Source organism: Trichomycterus rosablanca, chromosome 11, assembly GCF_030014385.1.
Source record: "Trichomycterus rosablanca isolate fTriRos1 chromosome 11, fTriRos1.hap1, whole genome shotgun sequence".
Classification (NCBI taxonomy): domain Eukaryota; kingdom Metazoa; phylum Chordata; class Actinopteri; order Siluriformes; family Trichomycteridae; genus Trichomycterus; species Trichomycterus rosablanca.
Window position 1 is genome coordinate 32,790,968 of NC_085998.1, and position 22,745 is coordinate 32,813,712.

The 22,745-nt window shown below is 37.5% G+C and overlaps 1 protein-coding gene across 6 annotated transcripts in view; it reads left to right on the top strand.

Annotated features, from left to right (window-relative positions):
- Nucleotides 1-436: 436 nt before the first annotated feature.
- ppfibp1b (PPFIA binding protein 1b) overlaps nt 437-22,745 on the top strand; it is a 31,914-nt gene continuing 9,605 nt past the window's right edge. The window contains exons 1-17 of one of the 6 annotated variants that reach the window (XM_063004203.1): nt 437-573; nt 9,008-9,093; nt 10,304-10,509; nt 11,416-11,511; nt 11,838-11,951; nt 12,112-12,243; nt 14,475-14,567; nt 15,743-15,835; nt 16,425-16,542; nt 16,801-16,845; nt 18,052-18,113; nt 18,195-18,279; nt 19,053-19,180; nt 20,166-20,266; nt 20,857-20,916; nt 21,971-22,031; nt 22,628-22,660. In XM_063004203.1, coding sequence (XP_062860273.1) covers nt 9,030-9,093; nt 10,304-10,509; nt 11,416-11,511; nt 11,838-11,951; nt 12,112-12,243; nt 14,475-14,567; nt 15,743-15,835; nt 16,425-16,542; nt 16,801-16,845; nt 18,052-18,113; nt 18,195-18,279; nt 19,053-19,180; nt 20,166-20,266; nt 20,857-20,916; nt 21,971-22,031; nt 22,628-22,660 — 1,491 coding nt within the window. In that variant the 5' untranslated portion in view covers nt 437-573; nt 9,008-9,029. The remainder of the gene's footprint in view (nt 574-9,007; nt 9,094-10,303; nt 10,510-11,415; nt 11,512-11,837; nt 11,952-12,111; nt 12,244-14,474; nt 14,568-15,742; nt 15,836-16,424; nt 16,543-16,800; nt 16,846-18,051; nt 18,114-18,194; nt 18,280-19,052; nt 19,181-20,165; nt 20,267-20,856; nt 20,917-21,970; nt 22,032-22,627; nt 22,661-22,745) is intronic. The other 5 variants (XM_063004204.1, XM_063004206.1, XM_063004205.1 and 2 more) reach the window with 5 other exon arrangements.

Here is a 22,745-nt window from a genome sequence, read left to right on the forward strand (position 1 = left end):
AAATGTAAAAATGTAGAAAATTAGAAAAATTAAAAATATAATTTAAAAAATAGAAGCAATAGAATCAATTGCACTTTGTGGAGTGCAATAAAAACAAAAATATGTGATTTGTCAATTCTCCCAAAGCTTCATTTAACTGATGAGAGTTCAAAGAATGTTTTCACTGACCAGCTTAATTGTATTTTGTAAACATACTGTATAAAAAATTAAGGGAACACTTAATCGGCAAGTGTAGACAGATTCACAGCGACCTTGATCAGAATAAAGTTCTAAATAACAATGAATCGCTGGATGAATTATGAAACGCGCACAGTGTAATGTATTTAAACGGGTGGTTTTAGGAATCGGTTCATTGAATTGACTCTTCATCATTTTGCCTTACTCCAGGGCGGGATGTTCCCTTCTCGTGACGTCACCTCTTTCCCGATTTATTGTCGACATGGCGCAGACTGAAAGGGTGCAGGGATTTTCGGGAGCGCAAACATTGTAAAATTCAAATTAAAGGAATAAGGGACGTTTTACAAGAGCAGTACGGCTCCATCTTTTATTGTTTAAGCGCCAGCCCGAGTTTTGGTGAGTTGTTTTGACTCTACGCTGAATGCTGTGTGTGGTTTCTTACTTTTCTGAACTTGTGTAGTTCAGGCTACATGTACAAAAAGTGATTCTTGAGAACAGTTTATGTGTGTGTGTGATCATAGAAATTTTCTAACATTGATATCTTATATAGGAGATGTATTTTGATAGATTAGTAGTTCTATTAGTTATGTGTTTAGTTCTGTGTGATTTCCGTAGCCTGAGGCTCTGCCGCAGGAGACAGATTCCTAACATGGCTTTGTGAAGTGAATACTGTACACAGAAACATTGTTGTTTTGAATAGTTCTGGTTTAAATGTGTGTCTTTACTGAATAACATAAAAATGCAAAAAGTTTTCATGAAGAAACCAGTGAGTTTATGTTGGCACGACTGGGTGAGTTGGGTTTTGTGATTCACGCCGTCCACGTAATCATCAGGGAACAAGAGAAGCTTTCTGCAGCTTTTCCATTCTTAACCAGAGAAGCTGCTGTAAACGGAATAAAACAGGTTTAAATGAATTTAAAGAAGTGTAACACATCCACTCAGGTGAAAACAACTTAAAAATGGATAAAAGGAAGTGTGTTTAAAAAGTGTAGGATTGAACACAAATTTTGACTCATTGCTTTCTCATCTGAACTCAACAACTGCAACTTTCATTTTAAACAGACTTTAAATGTGTCCAAATAGGGCAGCTCGGTGGCTCTGTGGGTAGCACTGTCGCCTCACAGCAAGAAGGTCCTGGGTTCGTTTTCCAGGTGGAGCAGTCCGGGTCCTCTCTGTGTGGAGTTTGCATGTTCTACCCATGTCTGCGTGGGTTTCCTCCGGGAGCTCCGGTTTCCTCCGGGAGCTCCGGTTTCCTCCAAAGACGTGCAAGTGAGGTGAATTGGAGAGTCAAAATTGTCTGTGACATTGTTTGACTTGTGAAACTTGTGAACTGATGAACCTTGTGTAACGAATAACTACCTGTCCTGTCATGAATGTAACCAAAGTGTGTAAAACATGACGTTCAAATAAATAAATATGTCCAAATCTGACTTGGCTCGTTTTAGCCAGCTGTAGAACATGACAGTAAAGTGAATCATTAAGATTTTGAGGCATTAAGAAAAAAAAAATCCAGGTAGTAAATGATAAAATCTGTATTATACCAAAAACTTAACTTCAGGCACCAAACCAGAACTGTGAATTTTTAGAGTGACATTGTAGATCTCTGCCTGCTTGTTGTGTAAGCATGACCAAAAATATTAAATGTAAAACATGACAGGTGTGACATTGTGTGCATGTCTTGAAGTAGTAACTTGGATAAAATATAAATCAAATATTTAACTTAAAAACAGTATATATGTTTCATTTACAGTTTTTTGCACTTGAAATGGTTTACTTAACTTAGGATAAGTACAATCAAATCAACTCAATAAATAGAATAGAATGCCTTTATTTGTCATATTTACATGTACAGACATACAGCACAGTGAAATTCTTTCTTCGCATATCCCAGCTTGTTTAGAAGCCCAAAGCGCTACCACTGTCCCATGATGGTTAAATGCTGTTTATTGAAGATTGTCTAAAAGTCTATTACATTTTAAGTTTGCTTTTTACAATGTTAATGTTCAATACAGTTTATGAGGATATCATAGGTCTTGTCATTAGTTTCATAACACTGAGCAACTCACTGGAGTTATTAATCACTGGGATTTTATTAGTAAGGAATAAAGCATGATTGTTAAATGGAAATAATGAATAGCAAAGTTGCATGTTTACCACCTGGAGTTTACTAAAGGCTGTGATGTGATTTCTCAAAAGTTCCCTAATAGCTGCATGAAATGAATATTGTAAAGCCAGGAGCTTTCATTTTTCATTGGAACAGTAGACGTTATGTTAGGTGTGCAAGAAAGATGCTCTAGTAAACGCATGTGATTGCCATTTCTTACTTTCTTTTCTTTTCACTAAAACAACACTACTTTCTCACCGGGATTTTGTCTTCGCTTTATGGTTGTGCTTATTCAAATAAATAATTTAAGATTCATATTTTATAGTATACTATAGCTACACAAGAGGTCGGTTTTTCCTACCATGCAGTGATGTGCTTAAATAACTCATATTCTTCTGTCACTCAGACTCATAATAGTAGCTGGTAATTTATAGCCTTTTTAATAAAATAGCTGGCCAGATCTAAATCTCTGCTCTGCAAGACTCTGATATTGTTTAATACACGGTTCATTCAGTCATGATGAAACTACAAATTTCTATAATTTGCATGTCTGTTGCAAAGATAAAACACTGGTATCCACTAGAAGATTGACGAATCTCACAATTGTTGTGCTTGTATTTGAAATCCATGTTTATATTTGACATGTGCAATGCCACCCATGTTTTCTACATTCCAGAAATCATTCCAGTTTGTAATAATAATAATTTTGCATAGCGCATTCTGTATTGCATTGATTTAAAAAAGTCATTGCATTAAGCTTACTGTTACATCCATCATTGGGTCGTGAATAAAAGCTTCTTACACCTCTTGTTTTCTTGGAGAATACGAGTGTATGCATGTGGCAGGTGGCACTAGTTTGGATTTTAATGAAGTGGGCACTAAGTTGGCACTTCTCCGAAGAGGTTAAAAAATTCTAGTCATGTGACCTGTATCATGCCCTTAAGAAGCTTGTATTGAGGGCAGCACTAAGACTGCACATGCTTCCTTTTTCATGCATGGCTTCCAGCTTGCTCACTGTCTTATAAGACTCTAAGATTTTGCAGCGACAGAAACCAAAAGGCTGTTTTTTTTCCCTCTTGTTTGTTTCTGGCTGTTATTTTGATGGGTTCAGAGTAGGTCACTGGTTAATACTGCATGCTCAGTGGAGTGTAGCCCTGAGGTATTTGAGTAGATGGATCGCAAACCATCAGGACTTTTGTTTTCATGCTTATTGCTTTTTATTGCAATAAGTCTGAGTACAGTTGAACTACAGGATTTTTGAAATGCAAAAAGAAAACCATTCATCAATTCTGTACAGAAATGCTTTAATTTGTGTAAAGGTATCAATGATGCAGAGGCACATATTGTTTTTCAAATAAGTCCATGGATATTTTAGCAAGACAATGCCTGGCTTCATTGTGCATTGTCTGCAACAGTGTGGCTTTGTAGACAGAGAGTGAGTGTGCTTGACTGACCTGCCTGTAGCTTAACTCTGTCTCCTTTTGAAAATGTTTGCTGCTTTATTAAGAGGAGAATCAGACAACAGCGACCACAGACTGTTGAGCAGTAGTATGGAGTCTTGTATAATGTAATAATAGGCAGAATTCCTTCCATATGCAAAACTGGAACACTTAGTGCCTTGAATTCCCAGGATAAAAAGTGTAATTAATAGGAAAGGTGATGGAACACAGTGGTAAACATGCCTCTATCTCTAAACTTGTCGGTCAATAAATTTTCTGTTGACGTTTTCTAATCTTGTGTATTATCAAGCTTAACATTGCATTTTTATAATTATTACAGACATCCTGATTTCTCTGAGATTTTTAAATGACTTGTTTCAATATGTTATGACCCAGAAAGCTATTGACTTTTGTTTACGCATCAACCAACCGAGTCCTGATCCAGTATGTATTCTGCTCTTGATCTGTGTATTCAGACATATTATGTTTTTTTGTTTGTTTATTAGGATTTTAACGTCATGTTTTACACTTTGGTTACATTCATGACAGGGACGGTAGTTACTCATAATGCAAGGTTCATCAGTTCACAAGGCTATATCGAATACAGTCAACAATTTAGTGTCTCCAGTTCATCTCACTTGCACGTCTTTGGACTGTGGGAGGAAACCGGAGCGCCCGGAGTAAACCCACGCAGACACAGGGAGAACATGCAAACTCCACACAGAAAGGACCCGGAACGCCCCACCTGGAGATCGAACCCAGGACCTTCTTGCTGTGAGGCGACAGTGCTACCCACTTAGCCACCGTGCTGCCCGACATATTATTTAAAATGTTGGCTCTGGAGTCATTTACATTTTCCTATAGGTGTTACCTATTAACATAGCTAATATAGCTCCTGTAGAGTCCAGAACAATTTGCTTGGGTGTAGTGGGCATACCAACTGAGCATGGCAGTTGTAGCCTAGCGGTTAAGGTAGTGGACTACTAATCGAAAGGTCACTGATTCAAGCCCCACCGATTTCAGGTTGCCACTGTTGGGCCCTTGAGCAAGGCCCTTAACCCTTAATTGCTTAGACTGTATACTGTCACAGTACTGTAAGTCGCTTTGGATAAAATGTGCAGTGCAGAATAGAAAATTTCTAAGTGCAGAAAATGTAAATGTTACTGTAACTGAAGACACCCCCTCATTAGCCAGGGAACACACTGAATGTAGTGCTTGAATACCATTCTGTCTCCATATTGTATTGTTATATTTTTCCTTTGGGTAGACATTATTTAAGCATACATTTCATTTGTTAGGCAATGTTACTGCCTCGTATATTTTGGTGGAATTCTGTATTTTTCTAATTTTGTTTTCACGCTAATGTAAAATTCCACTGACGGCATAGAGCTGGAATGCAGAGTGTCTTTTATGAATCTTTTGGAGTACTATGCCGTGTCTGTCATGTGATAGTGGAGTTCATCACAAAGAGCTTATTATCATTGTGTTATCGCTGGCCAGGCCGGGAGCCATTGTGTTCCAGCCACAAGAGGAAATTCCAGCCATGCAGAAATTCACATCACAGAGCAAAGTGCACTGAAATGAGAATGTTAGCGAACTTTTCAGTTCTTCAAAATTCCTTTGAAAAAGACACCCAAACTGCAAGCAGTGCAAAGTCTGTAAATTAATTTGTTATTAATTGCTTGCTGAAATGCTTTGCTGAAGTTTATATTACTAGACAACTACAGCTGGGATTCAGAGTTTAAATCCCCATTTGGGTGCTACAAACAGACATGATTATCTATTTCTAAAGGAGGATCACCAAGGCCCAGCGATGGATTGCACACAATGATTTCGTAGAAAACACACCCTATATGACCCTGCCCCGAATAAAGCGGTGCTAACATGTCAATGAAAAATAATAGTTTTAGCAGTTTTAGCAGTAATTTAGAATTACGTTCAAATACAATCCAACCTTTTGTGTATTAAGGGCCGTGCTTAGGGCCCAACAGTGGCAACTTGGCAATATTGTTTCTAGATGTACAAAAGAGTTTTAGTGGACTTTAGTGCTTTATCTTCTTTACATTATTCTTGACCTTTTGACAGTTTAACACTCACTGTGCGCTCACTAAGCACCCAGTAATTGAGCACCTAGTAATAAATATGACACATTTAACGGCCTTTAAACATGAATCTGCTACAGCAGCTGACAGTGACAAGACAGCACAGCCTCTTTTTTTATCTAATTTTTAAGCGGATTTGTTTGATGTCCATGTTCCATGTAACATTTTGGTTCATGATGCTTTCACTTAGGAATGCACCACAAAAGAATACCAGATTTGAAGCAAACAATTCCTTTAACAGTGTTTTTCACACATTAATCCAGGACTGACACATGGTCATGTATATTTAGGCATGTATGAAAACACATTCTGAGCCAGGGTACCAGTCTGTGCTTCACCTGATAATGGGGCTTTGGTGTTTAATAACAGCAAACTCGTGTAAAAACAATCCACCCTGAAGGTCGGGGAACAGAGTGCCGTGTGATTGGCTGAATGCGTCACATTGCCTTATTTTTTCATGTTATACAATGGCAGGGAACAGGTTTCTGCAATCAGTGTATAAATCATAAAGGTTGTATTTTTATTTATACATCTGGAAAAAGGACGGAATTAAAACAAAAGTAATTCTTGTTTTAATTTAACTTTTATCAGCCGCTTTTTTCTGCTTAGGGTCGTGGCGGGTCTGGTTCCACCGAAAAACACTGAGCCCAGGGCAGGAAAACTCTGGACTGGGCACCGTTCCATAGCAGGCTTCAGACCCCAAAGACATAGCCAGTCATGTCTGTTTAGACATGTTTAGACAAGCTGGTTCATGGCAAAATGTAGAGACATTCGAACCCTGATCTCAGTGGTAGTGGCTTAGCGTAATGGATCACTCCGCCACTGACGTGCCTAGTAACACTCATTTAAAATTACAATATTATGTTTTACCATAGTGGTTATGACTGGTAAGCAAAGCCTTTTATAAGTTATTTCACAAACATTTCCTGCACAATAGATACAGCATCTGTGTGAATGCAATCCTGCAATGATGCCCTTCCCTATAGAATTGACCCAGGGTTTGGTCTTTGATTTTTGCACCAAGTGTAAAAAATGTCCAATTTACTTTTTGTGGTTGTTAAATACTCAGGATAAAAATGACACCATCACCCCGTCCCACAGTACTGCAGGTCTGACATCAACTTAGTGCTGCAAACATGTCCAGACAAAACTGTTACTTAGACTGTCTTTGAAACCGTGTCATTGATGTGAAATGATATCCTGTTTTTGGAGTTCTATTTACACTGGATTTTTTTACATGGTGAACTGGGATTATTTGTTTTTTTAAAGAGGCTACTGTGTGTAAATGAGACTAGAATGTTTATTTTTATTTTATTTTTCTCAACCATATAGAAGAGAGAGAGAGAGACTAATTTTAGAAGTTAATGTGATTATGTAATGTGAACATTCAGGCTTGCAGAAAAAAGCTGATTATTTAATTGCTGTACAGTTTTTATGTTAAAGATCTGTAAGCACACATGACCCTAAAAAGTAGTTTTATGTTATGGCTAACATTCTGTTAATTACAAATACTATGATGGCTAATTCTTGTTAATTTAAAAATACTAAAATGGCTAACCTCCCGTTAATTACAAAATACTACAATAGCTAACGCCCTGTTAATAAAAAAAAATATCCTGTTGTATTGTACCAATTAACTTGTGGTCCAGACAGTCCTCTGAATTGCCAATAGTGTGTCTGCTTTACAATTAAAAGATTTCTGGATTTTGTATGATTTAAACTTTAAGAGATTTTTGTTGCATGATGACAGTTGGGATTTATGTGAAAGCCACTGTATAAGCTAGCAGGTCTTACAGAATAAGCCTATTCAAACAATTCAGTAATGCTTTTAACCTCCACTCCAGTTTTACTATTGCTACCAAAGTGCTAGTTTACTAAAACCAGTTTTGACATTTTAAATTTGATAGGGACTTATGGAGACTACGCTATAGTTTGTAGCTGTTGTAAAGCAATTTTAGTGCTTTTCTATAGAAGTATCTCAGCCTCTAAAATCACTAATTTGCTCAGACATTTTAAAGCCACTAGAATGTGGATTAAAGCATAACACGTAGTCTAAAGTTGGGGGTTGGTTTACACACATTCAACATTTGAATTGATGTGGTGTGTGTTTGTGGGTGGTTTCTATAAAACATCTAGAGGGAAAACCACTGCCTGAATGCTGGGTGTCGCCAGTGTGTTGGACCAGCTGTTTAAATAAAAACTCACCATCCCACTGACTGGCTACAGCCTGACAGTTGCTACAAACTATTAGATTAGAAGGTCATGCAAGTCTTGATTCTATCCTTTGCTTTGTTACTTTAAAAAGGAGAATAGATTTACTGCAATGAGGAGGAAAAAGGCTGGTCCTGTGTTCTTGGGCTGTGCTCCAAAAGAACCTCAGTTATACACCCACTAGTGCTTACACAGAGTGCCTTGTGTCCAAAGTGACAGCACAAATGCTGTGCCAGTAATGGAGGTAAATGGCTCAATTATTCTTCCAAATCAATGCTCAGTGTTGGTATCCTGACTGCGTAACCCAGGGAACAGTGAGTGAGCAAGAATCATCCAACTTAACACAGAATTTTTACTGTTCTGAAAGATTCTCTACGATCTGCCAAGCTGATTGTAGAAACGTTAATGATTAAAGTTGTGGTTGGTCCTTGTTTGAGAAGATGATTGTAAGTTGTTTCTAAATAAGGATTTATTGGTCTGCAAAGACTAAAGACTGAGGGCAGAAATTGTAATCTTGTCTGAAAAACCATTTTTGCATGTTTAAACAGACATACTTGATGCCTCAAAGACACACCTAATTGGATGATCCTAAAATAAAGGTTCTAGGTTAGCTTTAAGTTAATACATGACTATTACTGCTGGGTCACAGTACACCAGTTTTTGCAAAACAGGTATTTGCATTTATAGGAAATCTGGTTTGGGGTTTATCTTGGGGTTTTTCGTGAGCCTAAGACCCCTTTATATAGTACAGAGTGATTTTCTAGCTGCCCATTTGCTGTATGCGGGAAAAAAAATGTAATTGTACAGTACACATGTATATGTATATATGACCAATAAAGGCATTCTTTTTCTTCTGTTTTTCTGTATTTTTATTATACTTTTTTTTTTTTCTCTGTATGGTTGTTTGGTTGATTGCAGTATTGCTGTGTTTATTTATAATTGATCATTTCCTCATTTTATAAATATAATTTCAGGGTTGATATCGAAGATTTAAAGATGATGTCTGATGCCAGCGATATGTTGGCAGCTGCCTTGGAGCAAATGGATGGCATCATAGCAGGTAACTGTAATGTTATTTACCAGCTACATTGTATGGTAGAAAGTAAGTTAATATCTGACCATAAGTTTTATGGACATCCATCCTCCTTTGCTTGCTGTGTTTTGGAAAAGCATGTATTTTGGAGTGTGTAAAATATTTAATTGATGTAAAATATTAATAATTAATTTTACATACTTCTTAGTGTATAAAATGGGTGTGTTTAAACCATATGACCACTCAAGAATTAGCAGGGGTGACCACATACTCAAATTAGACCCTACTATGGCAGAAAGTAAGTGTTGAACACTGGATAGAAATTTAGCTGTGGCATTGTCACACAGAAGTGCAGCATATAGAAATTCACCAATTATTGACTTTCATTAAAGCTGATAAAAGGGTTTTATCTAATATATGAGGTGTCATGTAGTTGCTATCAGCGCTTCACCTGTGTAACAAGATACTGTAACAAGTACAAACACTATAAAGTTTGGCTTAGTGTCCCACCCACAGCATCACTGTGTAAATACATTCTGAGGCTGAACAACAGATGAGAAGTCAGGAAAACACATTCAGTTATAATTTCACCCACTGTTTTATTCTTGACAGCTTTAATATTTATAAGGTGGGGACAAAACTGGAGTTTGTCCAGAAAACCCACACAGACACTGGAAAAGCATGGAAGCAATCGAAAACAGGCCCTCAGAAACTGTTGTGGTATGTGGTACTTTATCACCAGTGTCCCAGGTTCTGCAAAATTAAATACAGTTTTTATTCATCAGGGTAACGGTGGATCCGGTTCCATCCAGATTCATGGAACAAACTATAGACAGGTTGTCAATCCATTACAGAGCTTCAGCCACCCCCCCTCAGACATAGACAGTCATGTCTGTGTAGATACTCGGTGGGCAACAGCACCACTGAGATTCGGCGCCCAGATCTCACAGGTGGTAGGCAGGAGACTAGACCACTGCACTACCTGAGCTTTGATATATATTTAATTACTAAAATGTTTGTTAGTTGCAGCCATACTAATCAATATTGGTTATAAAACAACACAGGTCAATTTCTACTAGTTTATATCAAAATGGATCTTCAGCTGACTTCACTATATGGCTACATGTCTATTTTCAGTCCGCTTAACAAATGTTTTATCATTATGGAGTAACTTTTTTTGTGTCTTATTGGTGCTTCTGAACCAGTAACACTATCATTTGTTATATTTTTCTCACAGGCTCAAAGTCAATCGACTACTCAAATGGAATCTTTGACTGCCAGTCTCCAACCTCACCGTTCATTGGAGGCCTGCGGGCACTGCACCTAATCGAGGATCTGCGGGGGGTTCTGGAGCTCATGGACACGGAGGAAAGAGAGGGACTGCGCTGCCAGATACCCGACTCTACTGCACACAGCCTGGTAGAGTGGCTGCAGGGCCACCTGGTACGTGTTCTGGTTTCATAACAGTGTCACATTACTGCTATTTGTTACTAATATAGGAAAATGATAATAATAGTATGGTGTTGCTGTGTTGTTAATGGGAATTGCACTATTAATCATTTATACAGACTAATTTATTTTTAGCATTTGTGTAACACCTGGTTTTAGTAGGTCTAGTATAGATCTAATCTTTGTATATATAGTTTTATACACTTACAAATATTTGTCACAACTTTGATGATGTTTTCATACAAGTCTGTTGGGTCAAAAACACACACGGCCTTGGCAAATACATCACATATCACATTGTTTGCACATATAGTCTTATGACCTGAAGTTGCTTGGAAATAGATGTGACATTTGTGATTTGTCAAGTTCTGCTTTTGGAGATCTGCACAGAGCTTCACGGTCAATCATAATCATTAACTAGGAATTAGAAGACTGTGCCACACAGTTTGGTAACAAAAACTATTTTTAATACCGTTAATACTGTACATTGCTGTATGTCTATTTCTGATCTATATTACAAGGGTGGTTCTAATGTTTTGGCTTATCGGTGTATGTGTCCCCTACAAGTGTATGTAAACTTTTGACTAACTGTCTATTCTTTAATAAACTGTATTCAGTTCTGTATTCAGAAAAGCTGGTAGTCTGTCAATGGAATGCCAGAGTCAGCTTGTAATGCTACCACTCACAATTGTGTAGTTCATTCATCATTTAAGGTGGTGCAGAGGAAGCAAAGAACTCATGAAACAAACCAAATTGCAAACTCTGAGTTTATGATATGAGGCTTTTAATTTATTTATTTTAACGAGCTGTACAAATTTAAACCAGTTCTGCTTTATATCCTTTATTTCTGAACTCACTGTTAGAATAACCCTAAATATATATCTTTTTTTGCTTTTATAGTCAAATGGGCACAACGGGCACATTTCTCTGACTGGTGACATTTACCAGGACAGACTTAATCGTCTTGAAAGTGACAAGGAATCTCTTGTTCTACAGGTAACTTTTAGCTTCTTCACTTATTTAAGTTTGAATATACACTACACCGGGCACTTCGGTGGTGCAGCGGTCTGCTACGCTTGCCCATCACAGCTGATATCTGGGTCTAAATGTCAGCAGCACTATTGTCAGCTGGGCGTCTACACAGGCTGTGTTTGAGGGGAAGTAGCCAATGCCTTGTGATGGATTGACGCCCTGTACTTAATACAGGGTATTCCAGGGTTAGATACAATGGGGGGCCACCAATTTCCAGAAGTAACAAGGTGTTTTGGTTCTATATTGTTCATACATTAGAATACAACATGTAACCAAGTGATATTTTATAGGTGAGCGTCTTGACAGACCAAGTCGAGGTTCAAGGAGAAAAGATAAGAGACCTAGACTTGTGCCTTGAGGAACACCGTGACAAATTAAATACCACTGAGGAAATGTTACAGCAGGTGAGCTGCAAGAAGTATTTGTCCCCTTCCAATTTCTTCTGCTTTGGCATATTTATCACTCTAATTTGTTCTATATAATTCATCTTTAAACAAAATATTATTTAGAACTTATGCCCAGACTGGTGTGAATTAAAGGGTTGAACTATTGTTTGTCTTGCAGGAGCTGATCTGCAGGTCGGCTCTTGAGACACAAAAACTGGAGCTGATGTCTGAGATTTCTAATCTAAGGCTAAAGCTGAATGCCTTTGAAAAAGAGAGAAAAGACTTTGATAACAGATTCAGCGATAGTGAGGTGAGTGACATTTAGACAACATATTTACACCCAAACCTAAATACATGCACCTACCCACCTGCAATCCTGCTACAATAACACTTAATGTATGCTTGAGATCATTGTCTTGCTGGAAGGTCCAATGATGCCCCAGACAGCATGACATTTCTACTATAATCTAATATACTGCAGGTCTTTTGCATTTACTGGATAATTGTTGACCACCTGCCTCCTCAGGATTATGATGGCAACGGGTGATAGTTTCCTCTTTCTGCCACGTCCAGGTAGTGTAGCCGGAGAAACAACTTGTTCTGTTAGTTGTGTTGAGCTATTCAAATTGTTCTTGTTTGATTGATTTAATGAAATCAGTGGTTAAATAATTTTGATTGCACATATGCACTGCATTCTTGTTGTTTTCATTCAGTGTTTAAAATAGTAGGTTTTTGTCCTTGCTGTGAATTATTTGCTTTCTGGACAAAAGGTGAGGAGGTTTCTCTTAAATGCCACTTCCTTTCTAAAGTTGTTTCGGGTGGTTTTTCTTCTCCCTGCAAAATAGTCGTTACTGCAGAGGCTTTGCTCTTTCTGTGGACGTGCATGTCTCGGACTAGAATATAGAGTTTGTATCTAAGTGTGGGTGTTAAGGAGACGCCCATGAAGGAAGGATCTCCATTCTGTGTGGTGAAAAAACATGCTGACTTTATGGATAGTGCAAGATTTGCTAAAAACAGATGGTTAACTTGTGTTCTCTAAGGCTGACTATACAAAACGCTTTTTGCTTTTGGGATTTTATTTGTATATTAAGTTTGTTTTAAAGTTTTTGTTACTTCTGGGTTGGTATTAATGCAACAATAATAAAAAAATAATGCGGGCAACATTTTTAATTACTAATGTGAAAGATCATAACATATTTGTATCATAATTGTTTCTGTAACAATTTCCTGGCTGCAGATAAAATTCAGGTTTCTGATGTTGTACACAAATATACAGAAATTAAAAGTTGGTTTGGTTTGTGTCCTGTATTTCTGTACAGCCCAAACAGCACCACAGTTTTGAAATCTGTTCCCTTGAATATGCTCTTTTTAATCCTCTAACAACTGGAAGCTTTACTTAGGATTTAGTGACGGTGTAAACAGACTTTTCTCACTGATAAACATTCAGAGAAATATAGATTTATTTAATTGTGCAGGCATGGATTTTCACTGCTGTTACTTTAGTGGTTTCATCTAATTGCAGCCTCAGGCTGTTTGTTTACCGAATCATAAATCTCAGGCTGGTGGATGCTGTGACAAAGAGCTGCTCCCTGAAAGGCCTCTCTCTGTACTGAATGGAAGTGACTGTCTCTGGATTCTGGTTTTATCTTCCGTCCAGACACAACAATACCTAAAACTGATTACAAAGTCATGATCTATGTTTACACACCAAGATGGTTAAATACGCCAAAATGCAGATTTTTTGCGGGTTCTTTGCAGATTGCTTGCCTAGCTGAGTTAATATTTAAGACTAAGTTCATAGACATGCACGTGTGAAATGTTGGCTGGTTACATACGTTTGGATGGCATTGTGGCAGTGTTTAGTCATGTGATCACTATATTACACAAATCTTGCATGAAGCAGTACTTAATCCTCAGAATTGTATTAACAGCAGCCAAACATTATCCAAATATCGTTATTAAACAACAGACAAGAAAACCTGCATAATTTAAAATTACTTGAATTTTCAGGGTTTAAAAGATGTAACAACATTTACTGAGAGGGTTGATATGGACAATCAGTTTCTATGTAGCAACAGAATGTCACATGTACTAAAAATCAATTTCAACATCCAATCTGCCTCTGCTTATTATCACCTGCCAATGTTGGGTTCCCATGCATATTGCGAAGAGACCCTGCTCCTGCGTGCATGTGCCCTGACTAGTCCCGGAGATTGCGTATCGCACTTTATATGCACCTTTATATGGCTAATAACTTCCAAGCTCATGTGGTCGAATAGAGCTTTCATATAATATGTCCTGGTTTACTTCATTCCCACTGGAGTTTATACACTTGTAAACTTGTTTACTCTGTTTGCTACATCAGTAAAACTGATATATAATTATCATCCATGTACATTAAGTTATTATCGTAGCTTTTGTAGCACTCAAGTGTTTATCAGGTAAAAAAAACGAACTAACTGAGAAGTCTTTTTTTTTTGTTGGTCAGTTGTTAATTAATGTATGTATAGTAAATGTTAGTAATATGGTCTATCTCATCAGGGTTTGATCTTGGAAATTAACGAGCTAAGGTACCGCATTTCTGAGATGGAAACTGAACGGCTGCAGTATGAGAAGAAATTAAAATCCACTAAGGTGAGTTTAATACCCATTTTCCTCAGTGTTGTCTCAGTATTTTACCTCTGTTTCATTACTTTCTCTTTTCCTCTTGATCTTTAGTGTAGGGATGTCCCGATCCGATCTCAAAGATTGGAATCGGGACCGATCAAGGCATTTATTAACTGATCGGTATCGGCTTTACTAATGCCGACCCTAAACTGATCCTTTGTTTTACGTCAGCATGTCCGCTGTGTGGAAATACTTTAAATTGGAAAGTGAAACAAGTCCAACAGCGAAGTGTAATGTCTGCAATGCGAGCGTTTCACGAGGCGGTAGGAGCAGAGCTGCGTTCATTACTGTAGAATTTTACTGTTTACATGGTGTGTGAGTCAAGGATCACTCCGGTTTACAAAACAATAACTTTTAATCGAGTATGAAAACTTCAGGACTATAACACACAGCTTTTACAAGTGTACCTTTTACAAGACTGAACAACATCTCAGTATCAAGCACTCTGATTGGCTTAGTTATGTAACCGAGCGTCGTAGTGATGCACTCGCTTAATAAAGAAATAAATACACGGTATATTCACAAATTGTCGGAGCAAAACACTTTATTAACTTCTTCTGTTACAGTACCGAATAGCGGACAGCTAGAGTCATCGCGTTAGCCAAGCACGCTATTCCATGCACTATGGAAACCCCAAAGGGTCAAAACACACTCACTTCGCCTAGAAACGTCCATCAAACCATTGTCACAACATTTCGAGTGTTCCAGTTTTACTACTACAATGCTGCACCAAGTTTGTTTACTTTTATTTTGTAAATATAAAAGAACATTAAGCAATAGCTTGGATGCAGGCATTTTTTTTTCCTACAGCACTACAGAGCTATTCAGTTGTTAAACATATACATTAGATTAATTTGAATAACTGTAATGTACTTGAAGTGTGCACTGTGTGAACAGTATTATCTAGTTCTTATCTAGACAATATCTAGAAAATACAAGTATCGGTTTGAGACTCGATATCGGATCGGGATCAAAATTAATGATCGGGATCGGGAACAAAAAACCGTAATCGGGACATCCCTACTTTAGTGTGTTTTTTAATTAATCTTTTTGCTAAGCTGACACATCTTTCCATCTTAAATTGTCTTTTTTCCTCTCAATTTCTTGTTTTCTTCCTTCCTGGCTTCTTTCTCCACTGCTAGTCGCTTATGGCAAAGCTATCTAGCCTGAAAATCGAAACCAGCCAGTTGCAGTATGAAAAACAAAGGAAGGACCACAAAATCGAGGCACTCAAGGTTGGCATACCTTGTGGTCACTGATTGTTGATGTGATTTGATTATTCAATTTTAGATATCAAACACACAAGTATTTCTGTTAATAACATATATTTTGCAAAGAATAAAGCACACTGAATGCAATTTACAAAGTTTACAGAAACTTTGAAGTGCTATGTACAGTGGGTATAAAAAGTCTACCTACCCCTGTTAATTTGGCTGGGTTTTGTGATGTAAAAAATCAGAAAAAGTCTGAAATGATTCATCTTGTTCTCTTCTTACATTGCAAAAACCTGGCATTGTAACAATGTGTAGATCGTATATACATTTTATATCATGGTAGTCTTGGGATTCCAATCATTTCTGTCTGTGAACTGTTTGAATAAAAGTCAAAAAGAACTTTTTGGTAAAAAAAAAAAGGTAATAGTTTAACCTTATTGTAAAAAAAAAAAATAAAAAATAAAAAACACTTATGCTGTGTTAAGTAATGAGCGTAAGTGTACATATAATGTTTTGATTGTGGTTTGTGATTTTGGTGGGGTTTTTTTTGTGATTGTTTGAAGTTCTGCAAGATTATTTGCTTCTGACGTGCATGTTTGGATGTTTTCAGGAAGAGCTGGCTGCATTAGGAAGGCAGCTGGATGGTAAAGATGGAGAACTAAGGAGGTTACAAGATGAAACAGGGTCTAGATCACCAACACCTGCAGGCTTGGAATCTACTGAGAGAGGTGAGTCAGCCACAGTCTGTTACTGATATTCTCAGTTCCACCTGTTCCAACATGCTCTGCAAAATACCCCAGTCCAAGTTCTGAAATAGTCATAGGGATAATGCTAGTATCAAGTGCTTAATTGAAATGAAATTTTAATCGAATAAATCATTTTATTTGGAGCTTATGATTGCTACATGCATACTGCAGTTTTTAACAGCCTGCTTTGTAAGATGCGGTAATGACGGATGCTCTATTTGATTACTTTGTCTTAAACAGTTTTCAGTGCAGAAGAAACTTTTAAACAGAAGCTGAAAGAGAAACGTAAGGAAGGTTTACCTCCTGTCTTAACATTTACGCACCTGCTATGGATGTTTCACTCAGTTCTAAAGTTCTGTTCTTTCACAGTCTGCATGTATGTACTCATTATGCTTGCCTTTCTGTGGAATGAATGAGAAGTATTGATCCCTGTTCCATTTAATGTATAAACACTTCTACGTGAAGGAACAATCTGGAAATAATTTCTTTAAAGACGTTCTATGGTCAATATTTTAAATACACACTTTACTAGTGGTTAAACTTTGCATACAGCGATGCAGTGTCCATTGGTAAATGATGGCAGTGAAATGGGTCATACTAAAGAGCTCAGTTACTTTTAAGCACATGCTCGGGTAACTTGGAACAGGGAGATTTGGTGCTACTTATCGAAAACTAAATAAAAATAAAAAAACACAATAATGCACTCAGGTGGTGCAGTGCCCTGTGATGGATTGGCACCCTGTCCAGGGAGTGCCTAGCGCTCAGTGGTTTTCAGTAAAACTGGACCCTGACCAGGATGAAATGGTGTTCACATATAAACCATATAAACATTCAGTTGTTCTGCTGATTGTGTGATTTGTAATGAAACACATTGTATTAAAAACAAGGCCCAGGATGTTTAAGCATCTTGCCTGGGCTGTGGTTCTGCATGAACCCACTGTGACCCTGACCAGGATAAAACCCTGGTAAAACCTGAAAATGAAATAAAAGGAAAATATTTGAGTTATCACACACTTCTAAGCATGTATTATAAGTCTGAAGATGTAGTGTAATTCTATTATTTAAGACTAGCTTTTGATCACCAGGTCAGAAACTGACTGCCTCTTAGCATGTTGGATGCATCTTGCACGCAAGATTCTGTCCATAAGCCACCCTTGTGTATTCCTGCCTGTCTTCATTAACAATAACATGTTGTACCATCAAGCTCCTTTCAACTCCCCTCAATTTTGTCACCTGTTCTTTTTTTTTTTTATAAGCAATCCTTTTCAGGAAGCTCTCAGGCTGGAGAACAGCGCTCTCCACTCTGGTTACATGCACTCACAGTAAACTCACTGAATGGAATCCCTCCATGCTTCTGCTCTATGTGATAAAGCCCCCTCTGTAATCCATGGATTTACAATCCTTGTTTCTGCATCAGTGTCTGTATGTGTTTATTTAGCCACTATGGTCTTTCTTGTTCACTTGTTAAATTACATGGTCTGTGGTTTACAGATTTGGAAGTGCAGAGAATGAAGAAAGCAGTCGAGTCACTAATGGCAGCCAATGAGGAAAAGGTACTACATGATTTGATCCATGTAGCAATTTAGGAGGTTTTCATGTCAGGGTGATCTTAATCATTATTAACTGCTCCACAGGATCGCAAGATTGAGGAGCTTCGACAGTCACTAATGCACTACAAGAAGGTGCAGGACATGGTCATGTTGGTGCAGGGAATAAAAGGTAAAAAGAGATAATTCACCATGTGTGCACACCATAAGTCAGCAACTGTATTAGTCAACAACTGCTTTTAGCCATAACAAATGGTATTCTAATTGATGATCGTTTAAAAATTATTAGTAGTGTGTCAGGCAAAATGGGAGAAGTCTCTGACCCTGGTTGAATAGGAATTTTCAGATTCCGTCATCAGTTGACTTGAAACAAAAGAGCGTCCAAGACTATTAACAGTCTGTCATTTAGTTTAATAGGATATTCTGTATTGAACGCACTCTGGTGGTGCATCATAAATCATGCTAGCTCACTTCCGGGGTTCGAATCTCAGTGGTGCTAAAAGTTAATTGGGGGTCCACACAGACATGAGTGGGTTTTTTTTTTTTAAAGATATGTGTATGTCTATAGAATTACGAAGGAGTAGTTTTTTTTTCTCTTGGAACATGAACAAAACATGAAATATGACCAGGGCTTTCAAACTTTTGGATAAGACAGTGTCAGTTGATTCATGCATTATTTTTTATTAGTCGACTAGATACTTTTCTATGCCTATCCCTTTCAAGCTAAATATCAAGCAGACATCTGCTAGTCAACTTCTCTTTTACTGAACAATTAAAACTGCTGCCAATAAAGACTTCATTAGAACAAACTTGATTATCCACTGAAAGCAAACACATTTTAAGGATGCATTTATGTAGAAAAATACTTTTGATGTGAGTTATTTTCCATGTTTTGTTAAGGTAATGTAAACCAACTGCTTTTCTTTTTTTTTCCCTTGATAAAAGCAAAAGACGGAGAAAGTGACGAGAGCCACAGTGACAGCTCCCTGTCCATGTCTACTGCATTGTCGCTTTCGATGGATACAGAGAAGTCTCTTCTTGCTTGTGTTAAGGAAGCACAGAATCAGGATGAGGTACAGCAGCTACATTTAAAAAAGTTGAAGCTTGCAGTGTGTCAGGACAGTTTTGTGTACACTGAAGTTGGAAACTCTGCTTTTAAGAAATGCTTTGATTGCAGCTTCTTACTGATTTTAATACATTTTAAGGTTTCTGTTTTAACCTTCCGAATCTTCTGAAAGTTTTTGAGACATTCAGCACAGGTTTAATTTTAAACATCAAACGTTCAGGCCAGAGACTATTCATCAGCTTCCTGTCTCAGTCAGATGCTACAGATGTTCTCCAGGGATTTAGTTCTTTGTGTGAATAATGTCCAGATGTAAAGGTTATCTGAAGTTATTACTGAAATTAAAGGCAAGGCAAGGCAAGTTTATTTGTATAGCACCTTTCATAACACTTGCTTGATCATTATAAACCCAAGTCAGTTAGGACCCAGATTTCACTGAAAACAATGGTCTGTGTGTTTATGTGAGTTAGGGTACAGATTGTGCTCATTAAAATAATTGTTTTTCTTTTAAGTTCCACACTGGCAGGGAACAGGAGGCAAATAAGTCACAGAGTGAATAAATCACAGACAAAATATAAAGTACCTGTAGATTTTTTTATTTTATTGTTGTACAAAAAGCAAGAAAATATTAAACACTATTGAAAATACAATAAAATAATTCTTTTTGTATTTAAGATTTTTTTCACATTCAAATAGTTGACCAGTCAAAACGGGTCAGATAACCCTGCCTGTCCCCAGAATGAAATGAATCCTGAGTATGGACCCTAGTGATTGAACCAAATGTAAAAACAACATAAATTTCTCAGAATATTAGACCACCCCTCCCCCGCCCCCTCATATTCAGATTTGCTTCAAGTGTTGTTGTCAGTTGTCAATATGCCCCCCCTCCCCCAACGTTTAGTTTATGACTACATCATGGATAATGACACTGTATAATCTAACATACATGTTGACTTTTTGCATTCATCCTTTTTCTTTCCATTTTTTGTTTTTAGCCAACGACATTTGTCAGTATGCTGCATGTGCCCTTGCTCTCACCATCAACACAAGTCAAGCTAGAGACTGATGTAGATCTGGATCAAGTGCCTTCCCAGAGGTACGCTCGACAAATCACTTTACACAGCGAGTGGAAATTTTAGAATGGATCTACTTTAAAGTTGTTAAACAGGACCACCAATGTTCAACTCTGGAGCCACACAACTCTAGAACCACACATGTCTCTTATCAAATGGGACATATATCGCCATATTATCCAGCCATAAGTCTGATCACAAAAAGGCCAGTGCCTTAATACTATGATTTTGAAAGTAGACAACCTGGTGACTGTATCACTAAAAGACACGCCTGTTACCCTCATGTCTGCTTAATCATCACTGTGTGTTCATGTTATTATCTTGTCTATATTCCAGTGTCATCCATTCTGCAGTCCATATCATTCCTCCTAGCTGTGTCTGCATCCCAGTGTCTCAGTCTCCTATATTCATGTGTTAATGCATGTCTCATTAGCCTTTGTTATTCATACAAATTGTGTTCACTTATTACTTATTGTTTTAACCACTCTACTTTCCCAGTGTTCTTTAGACACATGAGCTATATTAGATATGTATTTGCATTCTATGCTTGCTTGTACATCCCACTTTCCCCTTCACTCTACCTTTCCAATACTTGTGTGTTTGTCCTGTTTAGTGATTCAGGGCATCAGGAGCAAAACCAGGCACAGGAGCCTTTGATCGATACCGATCTGGAGTGAGTATGCCTGCCACAGAGTTGCAAAATGGGGAGCCATTTTTCTGCAGATACCCCCCACCCCGCAGTTTTGCAACTTGTACAGAGCTTGTGTGATTTAAATGTGTATAATTGTGTTTACATTTATAGCTACTGTTGCCCATAATTGCTTATTGATATTTATTTATCTATATTAATGATTGATATTAATGATCTTTACATGGAAACATGGCAGTGACAGTGTTATGCTATGGGGGTGCTTCTTGGCACCAGGGACCGGGAGAATTGTAGGACAGATAAATGATTTTTAAGGAAAACTTCCAGAGCAAATGCAAACTTGGACATATTGATAATATTGTTATTTGTTGTTAGGAGGCTGGTAAGTTTGAACAGATTTAAAAAAAATCCCAGCAGCCCTACTGCATCTGATAAACTTATACCAGAACACACAGTACCATGTTGTTATTACAGTGTTCATGCTATTACAGTGCTGAAAATAGTCCACTACCCAAACATTATCTTGTGAGTGGCTATTCATTTTGGTTTATTAATTTGGTACAGAGGACGGTGTGTACAGATAAGCTACAGCCAGTTATTGTACATATGCAATGTGGCTTATCAAATAATCAATAAATGTAGTTACCAGATTGATTAAGTTCATTTTCACGTTACCTTATAGGTCCTCATTAACAGGCTTGTGATGTGCTAAACTTCCTGCAGATAATGTGCCAAGCTGAGTCGTATAGTGCTGGATTTTGCAGCTCTAAATTCAAGCTGACAAGCACATTTCATGTATCCTTCAGCTTGGCAAATTTCCGCAGCCCTGGCCCAGAAAATCTCCTGCTGGGTCACGTTTGTCAACATGTGTTTCATCAAATGTTCAACTCTGGTGAACTTTAGACTAGTGAACCAAGGATTGAGTGTAATTGTAATGCATCACTATGTATTGTTTTTATTTAAATCTTTAATGTTTTAGTCAGATTTCAAAGCATGTCTGTGTTAACATGCTTAAGTGCTAGTGGTTTAATGCTTTAGATGTTTCTGATAGTAATTGTAAGTCTGTTGTTTTATGCAGAAGTGTGGAGGTCCCCAAGTCTGGCAGCCAGAGTAAACTGGATGGCAGCCCTAGTGAAATGGTGAGTGCCATCACCCTAATCTTAAACAGTTTTATTATTTAAGCTAGGTTTGTGTCATTTAATGAAACATTTATCAACTTTTATATGCACATATTGTAGTCAGGAGTTTGTATATATACTCAAATATACGCATAAATTCATAAGAAATGCTGTCATTGCGGCCTGGAAAAAACTCCAAAGTAGATCCAGTCAAAAAAATGTAATCACAATTTTTAACTGCTGTTGAAGTGTGTAGAAAAATGGGCCCAGATTTTTGTATGTATAGGATTTTGCAAAAAATGGGTTATGTACATGTTAACATTAACAGTAACAAAATCAGCTGCAATCTCCAGCCATATTTTACACAGGCTACCTAAACACTAAAGTCCTTTACCAATGAATTATTTAATTCCACAGCAGTAATTTCATTGTTGCACTTATGCCAGAGCATCATTAGCAGTTATTTACATAGCATTCCAAAGTGGTGAAAGTAAGTGTATTTTATGCCCACAATATGTCTATTGTAAAACTGCTGCTAGTTTGTGGGTTTTTATAAATGTCATTTTCTAGCTTTTAGCAAATATGTAATAACACCTCTTGTTCTGGTTAAATCACAGAGAACTTTAGCAGTTGTGCAGAGTCCAGCAGAAGTAAGATGCTTCATTACTTAATGTGAACCTGCTCATTGTAACCCTGCTCCTGTAGACTGTATTTAACTCAGCATTTCTACAGCAG